General features: G+C 33.5%; 1 protein-coding gene across 1 annotated transcript; it reads right to left on the bottom strand.

Annotated features, from left to right (window-relative positions):
• Positions 1-257: 257 nt before the first annotated feature.
• Positions 258-4487, bottom strand: LOC123672961 (ATP-dependent DNA helicase Q4). Its single transcript, XM_045607328.1, has one exon. It carries the CDS (start codon positions 4300-4302, stop codon positions 301-303), a length of 4002 nt encoding a protein of 1333 aa, XP_045463284.1. The 5' UTR covers positions 4303-4487; the 3' UTR covers positions 258-300.
• Between the last annotated feature and the right edge of the window lie 16157 nt (positions 4488-20644).

Genomic DNA, 20644 nt, shown 5'->3' with positions numbered 1-20644 from the left:
CCAAATATTTTCAACTAACAGAATTAGGAACCCACCCAGCTACTCAAGATATGAAGATTACTTCAATATTTTTGACTAAATTAATATATGCAGATTATTTTTCAGCTTTTGTTTTCACTTTTTTTAGAAAATATTGTCAATAGTCGCAAGTATTCATTTAATGGTTCAAAGTATTGGGCCTCAGAGGAAAGTTTTCTTTCCTCTGAGTATTGGGCATTATATCTTTGTAAAGATAGAAGGAAAATAAATCACAGATGGGAGAATAAAATTTTACTAAAACATACCAATAGGGATGAGATTTTATGGATGAATTTTAATTAATTCACTAGTTGCAATTTTGCAAATGGTATTGAAGTGAACTTTCAAATGACTCCTCCAAAATTTTGTTCTTCCCCAAATTCGAGGTTGAAAGTTAGGACTTGAAATACCATGAAATATTCTTGCAACAGATCGTCCGGTGAAGTTTTCATCTCCATATCTATCAACTAATAATCTAATATCACGAATTATGGAATTTCTGTCTTCTTCTGAAATTTCGGGAATCTCTATAGGTCCAATAACTTTTTCTGAATCGAAGTATACTCGTATATCCTTTTTAAGTGATTCACTTTTTTCGTCTGTTTCATTGAAATTCTTACAAGTTGGCAATGCCACTTTCGATAAAGTTCGATTAATATCAATTAATTGTGCATAAGCTACATTCTCTTGGCTTGAAACTTTAGTGTACAATGTATCTAAAACCTCATCTAAATCTTCATCAGGTAAGTTACCAGGAGACAGAAGATGAAAGCTTAAATCGGAAAACTCAACATTCAAGGCTGATCTTTTAGGTTGGCCATTTATATTGGTCCATTCTAAATTTTTCAAGATTTGTTTGAGGATACCTGTATCATAATTGAGATGTTTCGCAACTTTCATTATAGAAAATTCTATTGAATTGGAAGATTCTTGCTCACTCTCATTGATTTTTAAAGCATATTTTAATGGTTCACAGGAGAGAGCTGTTTTTTGTAACACCGCACTGCCTCCATAAGATGTGATTTTACATTTTCCATAAGACTGTTTTAAAACTTTTATATATTTTCTTTCGTGCAATTCCAAGTAACAAAGTAATGTAGAAATGACTTCTTCTGGTATATCCAATGTACCAACAGTAGCATTAACGGAGAACATAATTTCGTGTTTCATGCAAGTACTTTCGCACTTACACGGAATAAAGACTTTTCTCAATAGCTTTCTTATTACATGTCGGTCGACACTATTTCCATATATATGACGTCGAAGCTCATAAACATCGCCGTGCTGCCTATCAAGAAATATATGACAATGTGCAGGCAGTCTGTCCCGGCCAGCTCTTCCAATTTCTTGAACATAACTTTCAAAATTTGCTGGCATGTTGTAGTGAATCACAGAACGTATATCGGCTTTATTTATACCCATACCAAAGGCAACAGTAGCAACTACTATTCTTAAATCGCCAGAGGTAAATGCATTTTGAATCGTTTTTCTCTTAGCCCCTGATAATCCAGCATGATAGGCTTCTACTTGAGAGCTTATTCTTTTTCTTTTCTTTGAATTACCAGTGGGAATGTGATCTTTTAAGGATGCTCTTAAAAAGGAAGCAACTTTTTCACACTCATTTCTCCTCAAACAATAAATAATAATACTAGTGAAATCCACAAATGGTTTGGAAAGGAGTAGATCAAGAAGAGCCTGCTCTCTATTTACATCTCTAGATACTGTCAACTTCAAATTTGAAGGTATGGGAGTGTCTCTTATCACCCCACCTTCACCATCTGGTATTTGTAGTTGTGTAATTAAACTATCTCTCGTACTCTGAGTAGCAGTGGCAGTAAGTCCAAGAATTGTTTTGATGCCCAACTTTTCTTTCAATATTTGGCACACAACCAAATAACTTGGTCGGAAATTGTGGGACCATTGAGATAGGCAGTGAGCTTCATCTAAACAAGCAAAAGCAATTGGCGGAATTCGGGAGAGAATAGAACCAAAACCAGTTGAATAATCACATGAAAGGATTGATTCGGGTGATACCATTAGAATACTGACACTACCATCTGTTAAAGCTTTAATAATTGAATCACGTTGAGTTTTGGTTTGATTTCCATGTAAACATACAGCATTTAATACTGCTGGCATACATTTTATTTGATCTTCCATAAGTGAAATGAGAGGGGAAATAACCAGAGATATACAATGATATTTTTTTCTAAACAAGTATGCTGGAAGTTGATAACATAAAGATTTTCCTGAACCTGTGCTTGAGGTGACTAATGTCGATTTTCCTGATAAAATTCTCATTACAGCTCTTTCTTGACCTTCTCGGAATGATTCATGTCCAAATAATCTCAAAGCTTCATATACTTCTGGTGGAGTATCTATTAAGGATCCATCTTCCTGAGGTGAATATAATGGATATACACCTTTCATATCCAACATATTTTCTATTCTAATAGTCTCTAATAATAAATTGAAATCATCATCATCATTCCAATTCTGATTGTTTGGATTTCGCAATATTTTGTCTTCTATTTCATTTTCCATATCTTCATATTCCTCATTTATATGATTATTACTTTTACCTAATTGTTTATTCTTTGAAATAACTTGTTTAGTTGGTTTAGTTCTACTTGTAGTTTTTCTCTGTAAAACTTTCGATTCAGATGTTTTTTTCCTTATTGTATTTGTTTGTGATTCACTAGCTGGTTTGCTCCCGTCTTGATTAGGTATTGATGAAGATTTTTGTAATAGGATTAGAGGTAAGTCATCTTCATCATTTTCAGCATTTAGTATTTCAGGACCAATTGGCACAGATGGCTGATCAATGATTTTTCCTGATGCTTCATCTAAAGTTGTCAAACAATTGTCCTCCTCACCTGAATGATACACTTCTAGAGGCATTAGTTTACTAGTTTTTTTGTTAAATTTTTCATTTCCTTCTTCCATCTGCTCCATGAACTTTTTTCTGCTTTTCCACAGGTTTTTTTTGTAAGTAGAAAAATTCATTGTCTTCTTTCCTCTAGCATAAATTTTTTTTTTCATATTTATTTTTACGAAGTTTTCATTCAAATTCTTTTTTTGGAAAGAAATCTTTTTCTCATTATCAATTTCACTAATATGTTCATTGCCTTCAATTGGCTTTTTATGAGTGGATAAACGGTATGAGATATCATCTTTATTTTGCTGTGATAGTGTCAATGTTTGGTCTTTTAGTTCTTTTGCATTCTGCAAATCATTAGATATTGAATTATCGGTAATAGAAACACTGGAAATATTTGGAGGCTTTATGATGAGAGTTTCAGGATATTTCTTTTCATTTTCGGCTGGAATTTGAGAGTTAGACATCAAGTCAGAATTATTTATATCACAATTTTGTTTTTTCACTATTTTAAAATTAGATATTTCATTATTACTATACTTAAACCTTTTAGCAACATGAGAGGAACAGTTTGATTCTTCATCAGAATTATCAATAATGTCTTCATCACTGATATAGTCAACTTTAGTTTTATTAACAAATTCAGTATTAGTTTCCACCCTTTCCAGCCATTTAATATCAACATTTCTTAGTTTTAGACTTGTCCCTATTTTCTTGTCAATAAGGTTATTTATTATATTGGTAGATTTAGGAATTGCCGTGTTTGAAGGTAGTATTTTTATTTTTTGAGTATTGATTTGTGAATTATCAAACTCTGAAGTAAGATCCTCTAAATGTGTCTCTAATACAACAGGCTCAGAATGTGATCGACAAATAGAAACAGAAGTATCATTTTCATTGATTTTTGATTTTTCTTTGCAATTGTTAGAACTCTGTTTACTCTGTGAGAGAGATTTTCTCGGGTTTCTTTTAACTAATTTACAGCCCACCGCGAGTTTGTTTACAAATTTTTGATTCAAATTAGCTGATGGTTTCAAAGGTTCAGAATGACACTTTTCTATGGGCTTCTTATTGAGATGGGATCCCCAAGTGGATTCAGAAACGCTGATTTTTTTTGTATCACATTTTTCCTCACTGATATTAGCAGATAATGATTGATTTATTTCACATATAGATTGTTCGTCATCTGAATGGAAGCCTTCGATTCCCATAAAACTTCTTTCCAGGGCAGCTGTTTTGAGTCTAAAATATGTCTTGTATGCATTTCTTACACTCGAATCGGCCTCTTTAATATCTAATCTGGACGGAAGTCTTCCATTTGTCTTCTTGAACTTATGTTCCCAAAGTTTTACTTCATATTTACATTTATCATACAACGACTTTTCTGATTGATCTATCAATTCCATTATGCTAGTGGTGAGAACTGAATACTATTTTGCCTGAACACAAACATTAACGAACTTTGTTTTTGAGATTTTTGAACTTTTCTTCATAACTGAACCAACTGTTGCTTACGGATTAGGTTAAATAAATATTTTATGGTTATCAGCTGTTTCGCGGTTTAACTGACATTTAAAAGCTCAGACTACAGAGTAGTTGTTGTTAGTAATCAAACATAGAAAATTAGTTAATTAGTAGACTTACATAATGCTAATCACGATCTATATACGTTATATAACAGACTGGGATAAAAATTGTATTGCATATAATATGTAAAATTGTAAAAATACTGATACCATATTATAGAAGGGCTGAAATATGTTTGCATTTCCTTACTAAACCAGACTGACTTACAGACGCAGTTAAATGTTGATATTATAATTGAACCTTTTTTTATTTATATTTTATATATATATTTTTTTATTTATATATTATATAGATATTTCATTTCTGTCTTCTCTTGTAGATCTGCTTGAAGGGCTGACCTTTGTAGACATAAATAAAATATTTCGACAACACTACTGCTGTTTTTTTAACACATGATTTCATGATTACCTATGTGGTCAGTATTCAATACCTAATGTTTTCCTAAAATGTTATGAGTTGAAGGAAGTAATGAGAAATTTTTGATATCTCATCTTCTGCTAAGTTTATACTATTATATGAGAATTTAAATATCTAAAATTCTTTTTCAAAGTAAGAAGAATGCTCTTCTTTATTAACGACCATTTTTCAATGTAATTGGCAAATAGTTGTGAACTAGTAGTCTCGTAAAGGCTTAGGGGAGCCGGTATAGAAAAACATAAACATAAGACATTCACATGAAAATCGCTGACATTACCCATTTACAAGTTTCGTTACAGATGTAGCACTTACCCTTGAATAACCACTATGTCTGCGATAAAAATATTTAATGTTAGTCAAAAAATTAGAAATAATAATATTAAGTTAACCCATTATCTTATGTAAACATAACTGACAAAAAAATATTAATTTTTGAAATGTCCACAAAAAATTAATGTCGCCGAATATTGGTAGCTTTCGCTGACAGCCGGTAAAGTCGCATAGTTTGAATTAAGATGCATAGAAACACCCATGCATCTTAGTTTGAATTTACTAAACAAACTTGACGAACTTTGAGGCTCATTTTCATGGTGATAACTGATAGTAACTAAACTATCGCGATAGTACTATCGTGATAGTGCGATAGCACACTCGCACTATCACGATAGAACCTATCGAGTTTACATGGTAACAGTTGCTGCGATAGTTACTATCACTATCACACTATCGTGATAGTACTATCACCGTGAATATGAGCCTTTAGATAATGGTGCCACTGTTTTTTAATATTATTTCTGATATATTTTTTTGCTATGATTCAACGTAACTTTTCTATTTGAAACTAATTTTCTTTCGAAATTGGTTTTTTGTTTCCCATCATTTTGTTGCCGCCCTTATTGAAAATATAGAGGGTTTTCCAATAAGAGGTTCTATTTTATCTTTCGACATTCGACAAGTAAAAACGATGCCATTACTAAAAATAAAACGATACACCCTTCAACAACGCATTGAATAATATATTAAAATTCACTAAAAAAATGGAGAAAATTATGCAGTCACAGTTCGTAAAACTAAAGCACTTTTGGATCTCCGTGGAGCACCTCTTCCTCTTGTACAATTAAATAAACATCCATTGATTACTCTTTAAGTATACCTACTCTTTTTTTGAATATCAAAATGATAAATTTTATTGGAAAACCCTCTACTTGCATGTCTATATAACACGGCCTCCTATTTGCCATCTGTGATTTTTGCATTCGTCATCGGTATACACTTATACCCGTTGTTTTCGGTTTTTTTATCATTCTCGTCACAATATTTCAATACTGTAGTTATCAAAGAACTGAACTGATCAATTCGCATAGAAAAAATATCTGGGATGCTTTGTACCATTTATTGTGTTTCATTCAAATTGCAATTTATTTGTTGAGACATCAGTTTTGAATTGACTATATCTACACGGTGTTCCTCAATTGGAGGTACAAATGAGAATTACAGATTTCTCGGATCATTTAAAGTAAAAAAGTCCTATAACAACGCCATGCTTTCCCATCACTTTACCCTGCATAAGTCCATAATAAAATTCAAAGAAACTTGAGATGGACCTACATACCCCATGCATAACTTTCTTGATTGAAAAAATCATGTGTGTCAACTTTTGAATTTAATATTATATTCTGATTTAATCATTTAATCGTTATTGATGAAAACGAAATTAAAAAAGGATGGAAAATGTAGGTGCATATCAGAGCTGTTCAAGGATGAAAGAAATGGTGACGCTGAGTTGCACGAAGATTGTGTTGATGGACCCGAGATACTGAAATCGGAAGCGGAGCATGAGATAAGTACAGCTAAAAGTAGAAAAGTTCTGTTGGACGGGATGAAATACCTTCAGAATTGCTAAAACAAGTTGATCAAAGTACTGGTGAAACTTTTCAATGCGGTTCACGATACTGGGAAGAATCCATAGGAGTGGCTCAAGTCTACATTTGTCGAAAAGATGAAAAACCGCAGAGCAAGAAAATGTTCAGAATTTCGCCTAAAAAGCCTTATGAGCCACCCCCTCCAAATTTTCCTCAGAATACTTCACAACAGAATTAGGCTAAGATGCGATGAAGATCTTTAAGAGACACCGTTCGGTTTTAGAGATGCTCTTGGTAAGTACTAGAGAAGCGCTTTTTGCGCTAAAAGTCCTTCTACAGAAGTGCAGTGACCAGAGAAAATATTTTATATGTGCTTCATTGATTTTGAGAAAGCATTGATAAAGCGCAACATATAAAATTAATGAAAATATTGAAAAACAAAGGCATCAATGCTGAAGTTATACGTGACATTGAGAACTTTTACTAGAATCACATCGCAAAAGTAAAAATTGAAAGTATTCTTAGCAGATAAATTTCTATGCAACGAGAAGGCTGTATTTTGTCCCCAATTTTATTCAATATATTCAGATCAATTATTCAAAGAAGCATTCGGGAGTAGACCGAGATACGGAACACAGCATAATATATCAGGTGTCCCAAGGTAAGTGGCCTATTAGATTATTATGGAAACTATTGACGGTAAAGATTTCAAATTTTGTGGATAGATATTTGGCCATGTAAGGTACATTTTCAAAATAATTTCACATTTCCAGTGTTGCCGGATGTACGACAATTTGGCAACAACTTTGTTATTCTTAATGGGATATCCGGTATTTTTATTTTTTTATGATACTCCATAAAATATTAAATCTATTCACTCTTACTTTTCCATCCCTATCTTTAACGGTTTTTGAGTTATTAATTATTTTTCGAAATTTTAGATCAAATTGGCGTATTACGAAAATGACTCTAGTTCGCTCAATATTTGAGATTTAAGTCAGAAATTTTGCAAGTCGTTAGATATTGATCTGATCTGTGTCACTGCTTTTGAATTATGGTTGTCAATAATACAGGACGGACCAAAAAAATCATCATTTGTCAAGTTACAAAATTGTGAAAAAGTCTATTTTTTCAAATTAGACACCTAGTAAATTTTTCAATTTTTGGAATCAGTACAACACACTCTACAATTTTTCTATTCACGTCCCTATACCTATCACAACTGGATTCCGAGTTATATGCGTTATATGTGTATATCTTTCTTGAGCCATTATTTATAGAAAAACCTCGGAACAAAACACCTGTTAGGCAATAATTGTTTATTGTGACATTTATGGATTGAACTGATTCATTGAGATATCGATCTATGAACGACATAGAGAAAATAACAATACAAAAGAAATTAACGCTTATTGAATCAATGTGAAATCTAATAAACGCATATAACTCGGAATCCAGTTGAGATAGGTATAGGGACGTGAATAGAAAAATTGTAGAGTGTGTTGTACTGATTCCAAAAATTGAAAAATATACTAGGTGTCTAATTTGAAAAAATAGACTTAATCACAATTTTGTAACTTGGCAAATGATGAATTTTTTTGGTCAGTCCTGTATTATTGACAACCATAATTCAAAAGCAGTGACACAGATCAGATCAATATCTAACGACTTGCAAAATTTCTGACTTGAATCTCAAATATTGAGCGAACTAGAGTCATTTTCGTAATACGCCAATTTGATTTAAAATTTCGAAAAATAATTAATAACTCACAAACCGTTAGAGATAGAGATGGAAAAGTAAGAGTGAATAGATTTAATATTTTATGGAGTATCATAAAAAAATAGAAATACCGGATGTCCCATTTAAAATAACAAAGTTGTTGCCAAATTGTCGTACATCCGGCAACACTGGAAATGTGAAATTATTTTAAAAATGTACCTTACATGGCCAAATATCTATCCACAACATTTGAAAACTTTACCATCAATAGTTTCCATAATAATCTAATAGGCCACTCACCTTGGGACACCCGATATAGCAGAGGATCGACGGTGATCGCCTAAATCGGATCAAACTGACAGGCACATGAAGAAGAAGAATTCTTATTTCAAAGGGAAGGTTCGGGTCCAAAGGTTAATCTTTTATATTGTGAAGGTTTTTCTTCGAACACCATATTATAGTTTTGAAAATTTGAGGAATACGCATTTGTCGTTCTGAAAATAATGGAAAAAATATATTAAGAGACAATTAGCATATATTCAAACTGAAGTGTGGATGGAGGAGATAAATAATTGATTAAGAATAGAGAAATAGAAAGTCACGTGGTTAGGAGCTTTTGAGCGCTTGTCATTCATGGATCAATTGTACCCTTGGAGACCATATAACTTTACATTGGTAGGACTTAATACCTAATTGGTGGCAGCACTAAAATTCGAATTTTATGGTTATCTTTGAGAAACAACCCCCAAGAAATTCTTTCTATATTGCAGTTGCTGACCTAAATAATGAAGGAAAATTCATTAGGTACATGATGTTTTGCCCATAGAAAAACTTTATCTATGGGTGCCTATTACCCCAAGTACACCCGCCATAGTGCATATGCTTATGTATGGTAATGGTACTCATTGTGCACTCACAAACTCAATGATAGCGATACTACCCGTTTTACTGGTCTGATTCAAATTCATGAAATTCGTCAAAACAATTATCATGTAGTGGAAATTTACGATTTCCACATGCCTTAGTTGTTTTATTTTTATAAAGTAGCAGATTATCAAGGGGGGTCCATTCAAAGTAGTATAAAACGTAGAAGCCCTCCTAGGTTTCAGTTTATGCCTATGAAAAAATTTTTTTCCAACAAATCATAAGTTCTACTTCTGCTCTGAGCTGTCAGCAGCTCAATCTAGCAGAATATTTTTCCTCCTCGTCTCCTGAATCGGAGTCCGGAGTCTTGCCATTATTTGCAGGGGAAGTTATATGTAATATTTCATCAGGAAGAATTGGTGGATCATTGACATCCAAATTCTCCACTTCCTGTAGAAGTTCAGTTACTCTTTCTGAAAAAAAAATCAGAAATATGAATAGTTCGATAGATGCCCAAGTTAACGACCCATCAGAACAAAATGACTTGTCATTCACGTAAATCGAACTCAAATTAAATCGAATAAAAACATATATTTACAAAAACATCTGACAGAGCTATAAGTAAAAATGAAACTAAAAAGTAATAACATGGAAGCTACTTACCAATAATAATTTGTACACCTGATCACTTTTCTCATTTTCGTCGGTGTTTACAAGCACATAGAAACACGTATTTGCTTCTGTGCGTAGCGCGTAAATGGGAAAACGATGAAGGAAGTATAGTTTGTTTATATCAATGCAATAGTCGCACCATCTACCACTTGGATAATTCCTAATCCATGGGTCATTAACCACCCCTTGGGCATAAATGGGATAAGAGGGGTATAATACCTTTTCAGCGATCCGCTCAAAAAAAAAAAAATATTTTCGCTAGCGACCATCCATTTATATGAGGTTTTCACTATTATTCATTTTGAAGAACTTATCATTGCGGAAAGTTCTTATTCATAAATTCTTTTAGAATGAAAAATTAAATAATATAAAATTTTTTACGCTTAGTCTAACTAAGACTAAGGGAGAACAGATTAATGAAAGTAGCAAAACACAAGGTAAAATTTCAAAATTTATTATCGCAAATTTGAATGTACAGTCTATAAATAATAAAATTGACATGTTTTCTGCATATCTAAGCGAGAGAAATGTCAGTGTTTGCTGTGTAACGGAACATTGGGCTTCTGACGATATTCTTCAGCGAATAAACTTACCAAACTACATTGTTGCAGAGAGTTTTTCTAGAGAGGCAGGTAAATATGGTGGAGTTGCCATTATCCTAAAAGAAAAAATTCAATTTGAGAAAATACCGTCACTAAAATTGCTTTCTAAGGAGGGCCATGCAGAAGTGTCTGGAGTTCGAGTGACTGACAGGAATTTGATCGTTATTGGAATTTATAGGCCGCCAAGAGGAAATTTCGAATGTTTCCTCTCTATACTCAACGAGAGCTTAAACCAGGTACAGAGTACAGATCATAGTCCTGTTTGTGTTTTGGGAGACTTCAATGTAGATTTCCTCAAGGAGAGTAAAGATAGAAGGGAACTAATAGAGTTACTTCGTTCATATGGTCTCAGTGTTGTTTTCGATGAGCCAAGTCGAGTTACATCTAGTTCACGCACATGTATTGATAATATTGTCACCAATTTCGAAGATTCAACTTACCGTTTTGAAGTTACTGAGCCATATCTCTCTGACCATATGGCTCAGGAGATTGTGCTGGATCACGTGGAACCTGAAAGGGTAGAAAGAGTTGTAGTGAAACATGTAATATCTGATGAGAATGTTGAAAAATTCTGTGAATGCCTGAGTAACATTGTCTGGGGAAATCTGAAAAACGAAGATGCTGAAAAATACTATGAAAACTTTCATGACGAATTTCAGCGCAATTTTGATATGTGTTTTCCCAAAGTTACCATCCAAAGTGGCCACAGTCCTAGTCGTCCCCGTACCAAATCAGACCTTGACGGTCTCAAGAGGGCAGTTGATGCCGCCCAGACGATACATCAAGTGAAAAAAGATAAACCTTCTTACGAACTACTGTCTATTCTCAAACAGGCCCTTCGTAACAGCTATGGGAACGCCAAAAAGATTAGGAGTGCTAGGTTTGTAGAGGCTGCAGAGAATAAATCGAGGGCAATCTGGGAGCTTATTAGACGGAATACCGGTAAATCTAGGCAGAATATTGAAAATAAGAGTTCTTTGACCAGTGATGAAATGAATGACTTTTTTGCGGGGGTTGGTGAAACAGTTTCTGCCCAATGTGCATCTTCAGAGGAGGAGGCAAGGCGATTACTCAAATTTCATAGAGTGAGTTCACCAACATATAAATCCTTGTTTTTGAGACCTGTATCACTGGAGGAGTTGACGAAAATCGTTTTGAATTTCAAGAATAAACAGTCTTCAGATATATATGGGATGAACGTTAAAATATTGAAGAGGGTATTTCCCATTGTTTCATCCACTCTTTGCGAGATTTTTAATATGTGTATTGTTCAGGGTGTATTTCCTCGAAGATTGAAGGTGGCCAGGGTAGTCCCAATTTACAAAAAAGAAAACATAAATGACTGTAACAATTATCGGCCGATCTCCATTTTACCGGCCATGTCGAAGATATTGGAGGAGGTATTGAAGAGTCGATTGCTTGCGTTTCTTGACAAACAGGGGGCAATCAGTGATTCACAACATGGATTTAGACCTGGAAGATCTACTGCTACAGCATTGATTGAGCTTGTGGTGGGAATTTCGGAGGCTCTGGATGGAAAACAAATATCTGAAGTGATGGCCTTGGATCTCAGCAAGGCCTTCGATTGTGTTGTGCGAGAGATATTGTTGGTGAAATTGGAATACTATGGAGTGAGAGGGATGGCTCTTGGAATGTTCAATTCTTATCTGACAGACAGGAGTCAAATTGTTACATGGAAAAATGGTATTTCAGATGAGAGAAGTGTTAATATGGGTGTACCACAAGGCTCCATTCTGGGGCCTCTTCTTTTCGTGATATACATTAACGACTTACCAGCGAATGTTTCCTCTGGTGCTATTTCTCTATACGCCGACGATACCAGCATTTTAAATTTCGCACCAAACCGTGATGTCTTGAGGGAGCAGTCGGAAGCGTCTTTGCGATCGGCGGAGAACTGGTTTGACGTCAATGGACTGAGAGTGAACATGGCAAAGACACAAAAGCTGAAATTTGTATTGGGTGACAACGAAGCGGGATCTTTGAATCTGTTGGGGATAACTTTTCAGGATAACCTAAGCTGGAATGGCCACATAACAACTTTGACCGGTAAATTATCAACAGCTCTGTTTACTGTTAGACGTATGAAGGAGATCAGCACAGGAAGCATCTGCAAGACAACTTACTATGCCAATTTTCATTCAATTGCGACTTACGGCATTATATTATGGGGACATAGTCCTGGACTGAGTAGAATTCTTCTGAAACAGAAGGAAGCTCTTAGAATTTTATGTGGCATATCTAAGATAACAAGTTGTCGAGAATATTTTAAGAGAGAAAGAATACTTACCGTAACGTCTGTATATATATTGGAGTGTCTGAAATACGTCCATGGCAATAGAGAAAAATTCTTGAGAAATGGCGATTGTCACCCATACAACACACGAAAGAGGAATGATTTGGTGGTAGAATATCATCGACTGAAAACAACGCAAGTCGCAGTTAATTTCTGGTGTTTAAGATTTTACAATAGCATTCCGGACAATCTGAAGAACTTACCTCATGGAAGTTTCACCCGAAAAGTTAGGAACCTCTTGTTGGAGAAAACGATATATTATGTTAATGAATTTTTTGACTGGGTAATGTAATATAATTGTAAATTCCTTTTAGATTTTAAAGTGTTAGTTATCTTTTATAGATTTTAGATTTGTTTGTTATATACTTGTATTTACGTTCTTATTGACGAGCCATGTAATTACAATTTTTTTGATGGCAATAAATATTATTATTATTATTATTCCTCTCTCCTGAGAGAAGTGGTTTTCAAAAAGTATATTTGAGATGACCTGATGTCAGGAGACTGAAGAAATATCACGTTGACGAAATCTGAAACCGGCGCACGCGCCATTTTGCAATGACTAGCTTTTTGTATCCCATATCATAATGAATTTTCAATAAAAACGACACAATGTGAATTAAATGTAACCTAAATAGAGTATGTATCGGGTGTCCCAAATTCGTTTTCTAGTGAGAGGATCTCAGAATCCCTTTGAGCTAGAAAAAGATAAATGCCTCATTTTCGCGCTCGATTTTTGAATTTTTGCGGTGGAAACAGCAACTTTATAAATTCAACTGTTTTCAAGCTATAAGAGAAAATTGGAAAATGCTTGTTAACGTTGCCATTATTGATTTCGGAGCATAAATGCTCCGAAATCGGCAGCCAATCAAAAACGAGACCACTCGTGTCGCCACTGTATTTTATTGAGTCACTGTAGGTAAAATATAACAGTTGCACACTACCGCTAGAATGCCATCTTTCTTTTACGAAATTCCTTGAAGGACTTTTTGTAAATTTTCCAGCATTTTTGTTACAATAAATCCATCACTATTTTTGCAGCCGCTTCGTCAATAGTTTCATCAAACATTTTTGCAATAATTATTCTAATCAAATCAGGGCAACACTTCAAGAAATTCGAAAACACTTTTCTGATTATCACAAATAGTAAATCAAGTATCGAGAACGGTAAGGACATTTTACCGATCGAAAACTATAAAATAATTATCCAAATTATTAAAATAGTTATACCTACGTGACTTCAATGTTAATGCTGTGTAGGATTCTTTGGAAAATAAACTCGACTTTGCTGAAAAATTTTGCCTACTACGGAACGTAGCGAGTTGAAACAATAAATGATGAATTCAGCAGCAGTTTCTGTGAATTCAGCTACTTCTCAAGCCAGCAGTATTCCCTTCAGCAATTGTAATCTTTCAATATTAAATGAATCACATTCAAATTGGTTTTGAATTTTTTCATTATTTCACTAACTGTTTATCTTAGCAACCAGTAAAGTGAAAATAATCAACCATTATAGCAACAAACGCAGTAACTAACAAAAGTCGTTGTATATCGTGCAAAAAGCAATATTGCTACCACAATTTATCAGTCGTCATGGTATAATCAAATTAATTTCATTCACATTGTTGTATTCGTGAATTTGAATTGTCATATTGAAGATATTTATTTTTAAATTTCCACAATTGAAACCATGGTTAAGTGTAGAGTCAGGTCGTGCAAAAAATAATATACATATACACATTAGTAATGCTTTTTCCCTCATTGCTTCTTAGCGCCCTCGAGCTTCAAACGCAATTGGGAAAAAACATACATTTTTTTTTTTTGGTTTATAATCAGCCAATTTTTATATTTTTCCTTCAAGTATTCTATACTTCAAAATTAGCTTAAATAGAGTTGATTCATGGGAGGGAGGGTTTAATACCCCCCCTTTGCAAAAGCAAAAACTTTCAATTGTTCATAAACATTTTTTTAAAACTATTATTTACCATTTCTTCATTTCTTCTACTCAGTGGTGGGGGGGGGTAATGTCTCCAATAAAGCTCCCTAGTTACGCCTTCACAAAACCATCCTTTCTAAAGTTGCCCCCCAAAAAAAAAAATTTTAAATTTCTTTAGGGGTAGTACTATGACTATGGTAACCTAAAAGTAAGCAAATGGTAGTCAAAGGTGTGTGAAAAACAAAATCGTGTTGCTAGCAGGTCATATTATATTGATGTATTTTTTTATTTTTATCCATGATACACGAAATACTTTTTTGTCACAGATAAAATAACGCATTAACAGCACTTAGCAATAGCTAATAAGCTGCACTCGATTACTGACACTACAGAACTTAGCATTGCTACAAATGTTGTTTGCACCAGCGTTGAAGAAGTTCTAAAGTTATACAAGGGAAGACCTGGGTCCAATAAGACATGTGACACCTCCACTGACTATAGATCAGCAATTATTAGCCATTTTTTATCCTAGCTATATGATATAGGGGATATAGGTGTGATAGATTTACAATTGAAATCATTGAAAAATTTCCTGTCTTGATTAGAGGAGTATAAGAATATGTTGTATAAGGGTGTTTCTCTTGTCCTTTAAAATAAAATATATTAATTTTATGAAATAAAATTATCCATGCTTGATTAACTGCGAAGTTATATTTTTTATGACGATTAGAATACTTAAATTACCACTGATTCTATTTACTTAAATTTGATCATTCATGATTTTTGATACGCGATTCTAAGTATGTACCGGGTTTTTCACCATTTGACTCCCCCTTCAATTTTGTTACTGAAAGAGGTACAAAAAAATGTTTTCTACAAAAGTTTCACAAAATCGACTAGTGTTTTTTAAAATGATTTCACAAAAAGGAATATATACAGAGTGGGTAACATATTAATAGCAACTTCATTTTTTCAAATGGAACACCCTGTATATTTTTCTATATTTGACTAGCTCTTTTTCCCCTGATTTCGAATATACAACATATGTTTGGCCTATCTTTCTTATTCTGAGTACCATAGAGTTTCAAATTTTAAGAACCACCTGGCAAGCAAGTAATCTATTTTCAAGTGGAAGGCTGCGATAATACAAAATGCCTTTTTTTAAGTTCTCGTGAGCAACGATATATAACATTCGTTTGTCATATTCATATTCATCGAATATTCACTACACAGGAGAGGAAAAATGTGAAATATTAATGTGGAGAACAATAAAAATGAGAAAGCTACAAGGAGAGAATATATGGAGTTGCATCCAAATCATCCAATTCCAATTTATAGTGGAAAACGTATGTCATATCGTTGCTTATGAGATAACTCAAAAAAAGGTATTTTGTATTATCGCAGCCTTCCACTTGAAAATTGATTACTTAGCTTGCCAGGTGGTTCTTGAAATTTGAAACTCTGTGGTTCTCACAATAAAAGAGTAAAAACAAACATATTTTATATATTCGAAGTCAGAGGAAAAAGAGCTAGTCAAATATAGAAAAATATACAGGGTGTTCCATTTGAAAAAAATGAAGTTGCAATCAATATGTTGCTCTCTCGGTATATATTTCATTTTGTGAAATCATTTTGAAAAACACTAATCGATTTTGTGAAACTTTTGTAGAAAACATTTTTTTGTACCTCTTTCAGTAATAAAGTTAAAAGTGGGTCAAATTATGGTGAAAAACTCGGTACACCCTTCTTTTCGAATTTCCATCTTTTCCATATTTTACGCATAGACATAACTTCCAGCTCTTTATCATCCCTGGATACGACCATCTGGGAATATGAGAAATATGCCGCTGAAGGCTAAGACGAATGTTATGTATAAATTGGTGGCAGAGGGATCACTAGCACCGAAAGCATATGCAAGTTATGGGGCGTGACGCGCGCCGTGACGCATGTCGTCGTCTCCCAGTTATCTACCTGGATCTCAGCAAGCTAATGATCATTGAAATAGAACTTCGAAATTTAGAACTAACCTTTCCTTATCTACATCTTCATCATAAAACTCTGCCTCAATTCGAGTCCCGTTGACTTGGATATTTGAACATTTTCGGAAATTCACAAAAAATTGATTAGTGGCGACATATCTATGTGTATAAGACAATATCAACAGTATAGGAAAAATATGAGTTGGATTTTTAATAGCCGAAAAAAATAATCATTTCACTTCTTTATTCCTCTCCATAATTCTCTAAAAATTCTTCATTTATTTTGAAAAAAAAGTCATTTACACACAAATGCTAACATTCAAACTGATATACTTGGTTTTCTTCGTCCAGTCTGTATATTAATGAATAATAATTATTGAAAATATCCAATTATTCTGATAAAATTTTATTTAATAATACAGGGTGATTCACCGGGATGACCTATTAGACGGTTATGAAAAAATAATCATAATTTTGAGGAGAAAATTTGCACATTGGGGTTTGAGACAATGATCTTTCTCTCTATAATTTTTATAGATCTCTACAACGTCCTGTTATACCGGAAACATACATACTACTTCCTTATTTCAAATGGCACACCCAGTAAACTATTGCAACATTAGATAGCTTTTTTGACCACAATTTTGGCAGTATGCCATACCTTGGGTAAAAACTCAACGGTTCATGAGTTAATGGGATTCTTATGAAGAAAGTGGTGGCACCGGGGACTTACATTCTTATGAAATTTTCGGCAGAGAAAGCTTTTTCGAAATTTTTTTTTCTTTTTCGATTCTACAAATACGTAGTATTATAAGACTGTTTGCGGTTTGGATCAAAAATGTACATGATGTTTATAAGAGGATCTTGAACTTGGACAAATCAAATTCATCAAAACTCAAAGTTTTCAAATTAGAACCTATATTTTTTATTATTTTAGTCAATTCTACGTACAAAAATAGTGAGGCTTACTTGAACAAACCTTATACGTGAAATGAATGAAAGAGTTACGGAGGAAGAACTTTAAATGAGAAAAAACCGCAATTTATAACTGTGTGAAGTAGTCTGTGACGGAAAACACAGAAAGAAACTAAAATTCGATGTTTCCATAACTAAATTTGGTATTTTAAGAATTGTAATGAATTATTCGTGATTGAAAATTGTATTGATTTATGGATTTCTCAACAATCCCAATGAATATTTAATTATAATTTATGAAATGCAAAAGTGTTTGCTTAAATAACCCTCAACTATTTTTGTAAGTAAAATTGACTGAAATTATAAAACTTATAGGTTCTAATTTGAAAATCTTGTGTTTTGATGAATTTGAGTTGTCCAAGTTCATGATCTTATCAACACCCTGTACATTTTCAGTCCAAACCGGAAACAGTCTTATAATACTACTTATAATACTATTTGCAGAATCGAAAAAAAAAATTTTTTAGAAAAAAGCATTTTCTGCCGAATTATTCAAAAAAATGTGAGTCCTCATCGACACCATTTTTTTCATAAGAATCCCATTAACTCATGAACCGTTGAGTTTCTACCCAAAGTAAGGCATATTGCTGAAATTTTCGTCAAAAAAGCTTTCTAATGATGCAAAAATATACTGGGTGTGCCATTTGAAATGAGGAGTTAGTAGTCTGTTTCCAGTATAACCGGAAATTGTAGAGATCTGAAAATATTTTAGGGAGAAAGATCATTTTTTCAAACCCCAATATGCAAATTTTCTGTTCAAAATTATGATTAGCTTTCCATGAACGTCTAATAGGCCATCCCGGTATAATATCTGAATATCTCGAATAATTTAATACAAAAAACTGGAGGAAAGCTCTTACTCGGCGTCAGAACCGCTCGTTCTTTTAATGTGCCAATTGCTTCCACAGAACTATCCATGGTGACTCAAGAAAACCGTTGGTTAGAATGATAGAAAAAAACTCGAGATGAACACTTGATATTTTATCTTTAAGCTTTATGGGAGGAGATGAATTCTTGGAAAAAACTTCAGATTCTTGTGACTTCCGGTTAACCAACTTTCATTTTTCAAAGGTAGTAGTAGTAACTGTTATTTATTGTTAAACAAATGGCCACCGACCTAGGGTCCTTCAGCCTTTAAATTTACATTTTTTTTATACTTAAATATAATACAATTTATAAGATAAAATAATTATTTATTTGGTATTCAAAATTTTCAATAGAATTTGTGTAGGGTGTTTTCTTGTTGACTTATTTATTCCATCGTCATGGTATTGTTCAATTATATTCTGATGTTTAATGAGTTTAGAATGAAACTTCTTGTTGTTCTTTTTCAAAGGTCATAATCAGATTCTACATTGTTTTAATGTATCATATGTATATTGTTCCCAGAAAATTTGACTGAAATCTGAAAAAATCTTCAAATATTCTCAAATAGGGCTTCATTTCAATGTTAATAACTTTGAGATGTATGCATGAAAATTTAAAATTTTTTAGCTTCCATCAGAACACATATCAATGTTTCTTCTCCGTTAATGAAGAATTCCATTGAACATACAGGGCTCTTTAATTTCGATGGCAAAGTCAGCATTGACGAAAACCTTAAAACTCATATTTTTCAAATGGCAATACATAATTTTTTTGATCAGGTGGAAGTGCAATACATATCTCACATTCTAAAATGTATTCTTTGAACATTTCAAGGAGGAAAGAAGAATTATTTTAATGGTTTATTATTGAAAATCAAAAACTAAAAGTGTTTTTTTCGCCCGGTGGCATTTCGGAATCAGTTTCTCAGTAGCCTGATATATATTCGGGTTGAAAAACAAAGTAAACGCAATAAAGATCTTGTTCGAAGATTAACTATATATACTGAATCATTATCTGAAACGCATCTGCAGCAAAACTACATAGATCCAGATAGAAATCAGTCCCATAAATCTACGTCTCGAATAAATCAAACTTCGTAGGTGTTCGTTGAAGTTCTTTGCTAATTATTTACACCAGTTTCGAGTTAATTTTGAAGTTGACACCATATTCTGACTGATAAAGGTTGATTATACAATCCTCATTATAAAATGCCAAATAGCTCTAGTTGACGACACACCTTCAAATTCCAAAACCTTTTCTATTTTGATAATCCAGAGATGTTTTTGTTATTAGTCCTTTAAAAAGTGAAAGATGTCTGAAAAACAATAAAAATTTGCTTATCTTACTACACGAATGCAATGATTCGGAGATGGCTTGTCAATCGGTGGCCTGGTTCTAGCGCGAAAAAATCCCCCAATTTTCGAGTTTTCGTCATCTAAATGGTGCGTAAATAATTCCTATCGAAAGGTTTGAGGAGAACGGTTCTATACTAGATAAACTAAAACCCGGGAGCCCAAGATTATTGAGAACAGAAAGAAACGTGTTCGTGATGATCCCAACCTCTACATTCGGAAGCGTGCAAGTGCTTTGAATGTGCATAGACAATCACTACATCGCGTTTTGTACAAATATCTAAAGCTGCAATAACCAAAGAATATGGTTCCAGCAGGATAGAGCAACTTTACGCAATGTGTCTCTGCCACGAGTTCGTGATATTTTTCCAGGCAAATTAATCTATAGGACAGGTGGCATTTATTGGCTGCCCCGAAGTCCTGATTTGACGTCTATGGACTTTTACCAGTAGTGAACCAACCTCCCTGGCTCAATTAAACCAAAAATTCGCCATGAAATGGGAAACACTTGCCAAGCTGTCCTCAGGGATGATTAGTGTTAGATTGAGTGAGTGTTTTGCACGCGAGGGTAGGGATGAAAATCGCAACCTCATGAATTTCA

The sequence above is a fragment of the Harmonia axyridis genome, chromosome 2 (genome assembly GCF_914767665.1).
Source record: "Harmonia axyridis chromosome 2, icHarAxyr1.1, whole genome shotgun sequence".
NCBI lineage: Eukaryota > Metazoa > Arthropoda > Insecta > Coleoptera > Coccinellidae > Harmonia > Harmonia axyridis.
The sequence above is the reverse complement of the archived record's forward strand: the minus strand, read 5'-3'. Positions and strand labels throughout refer to the sequence as shown.

Excerpts from the sequence above, each read along its gene's own strand:
- LOC123672961 (XM_045607328.1), bottom strand. The coding sequence starts at position 4,302 with ATGGAATTGATAGATCAATCAGAAAAGTCGTTGTATGATAAATGTAAA.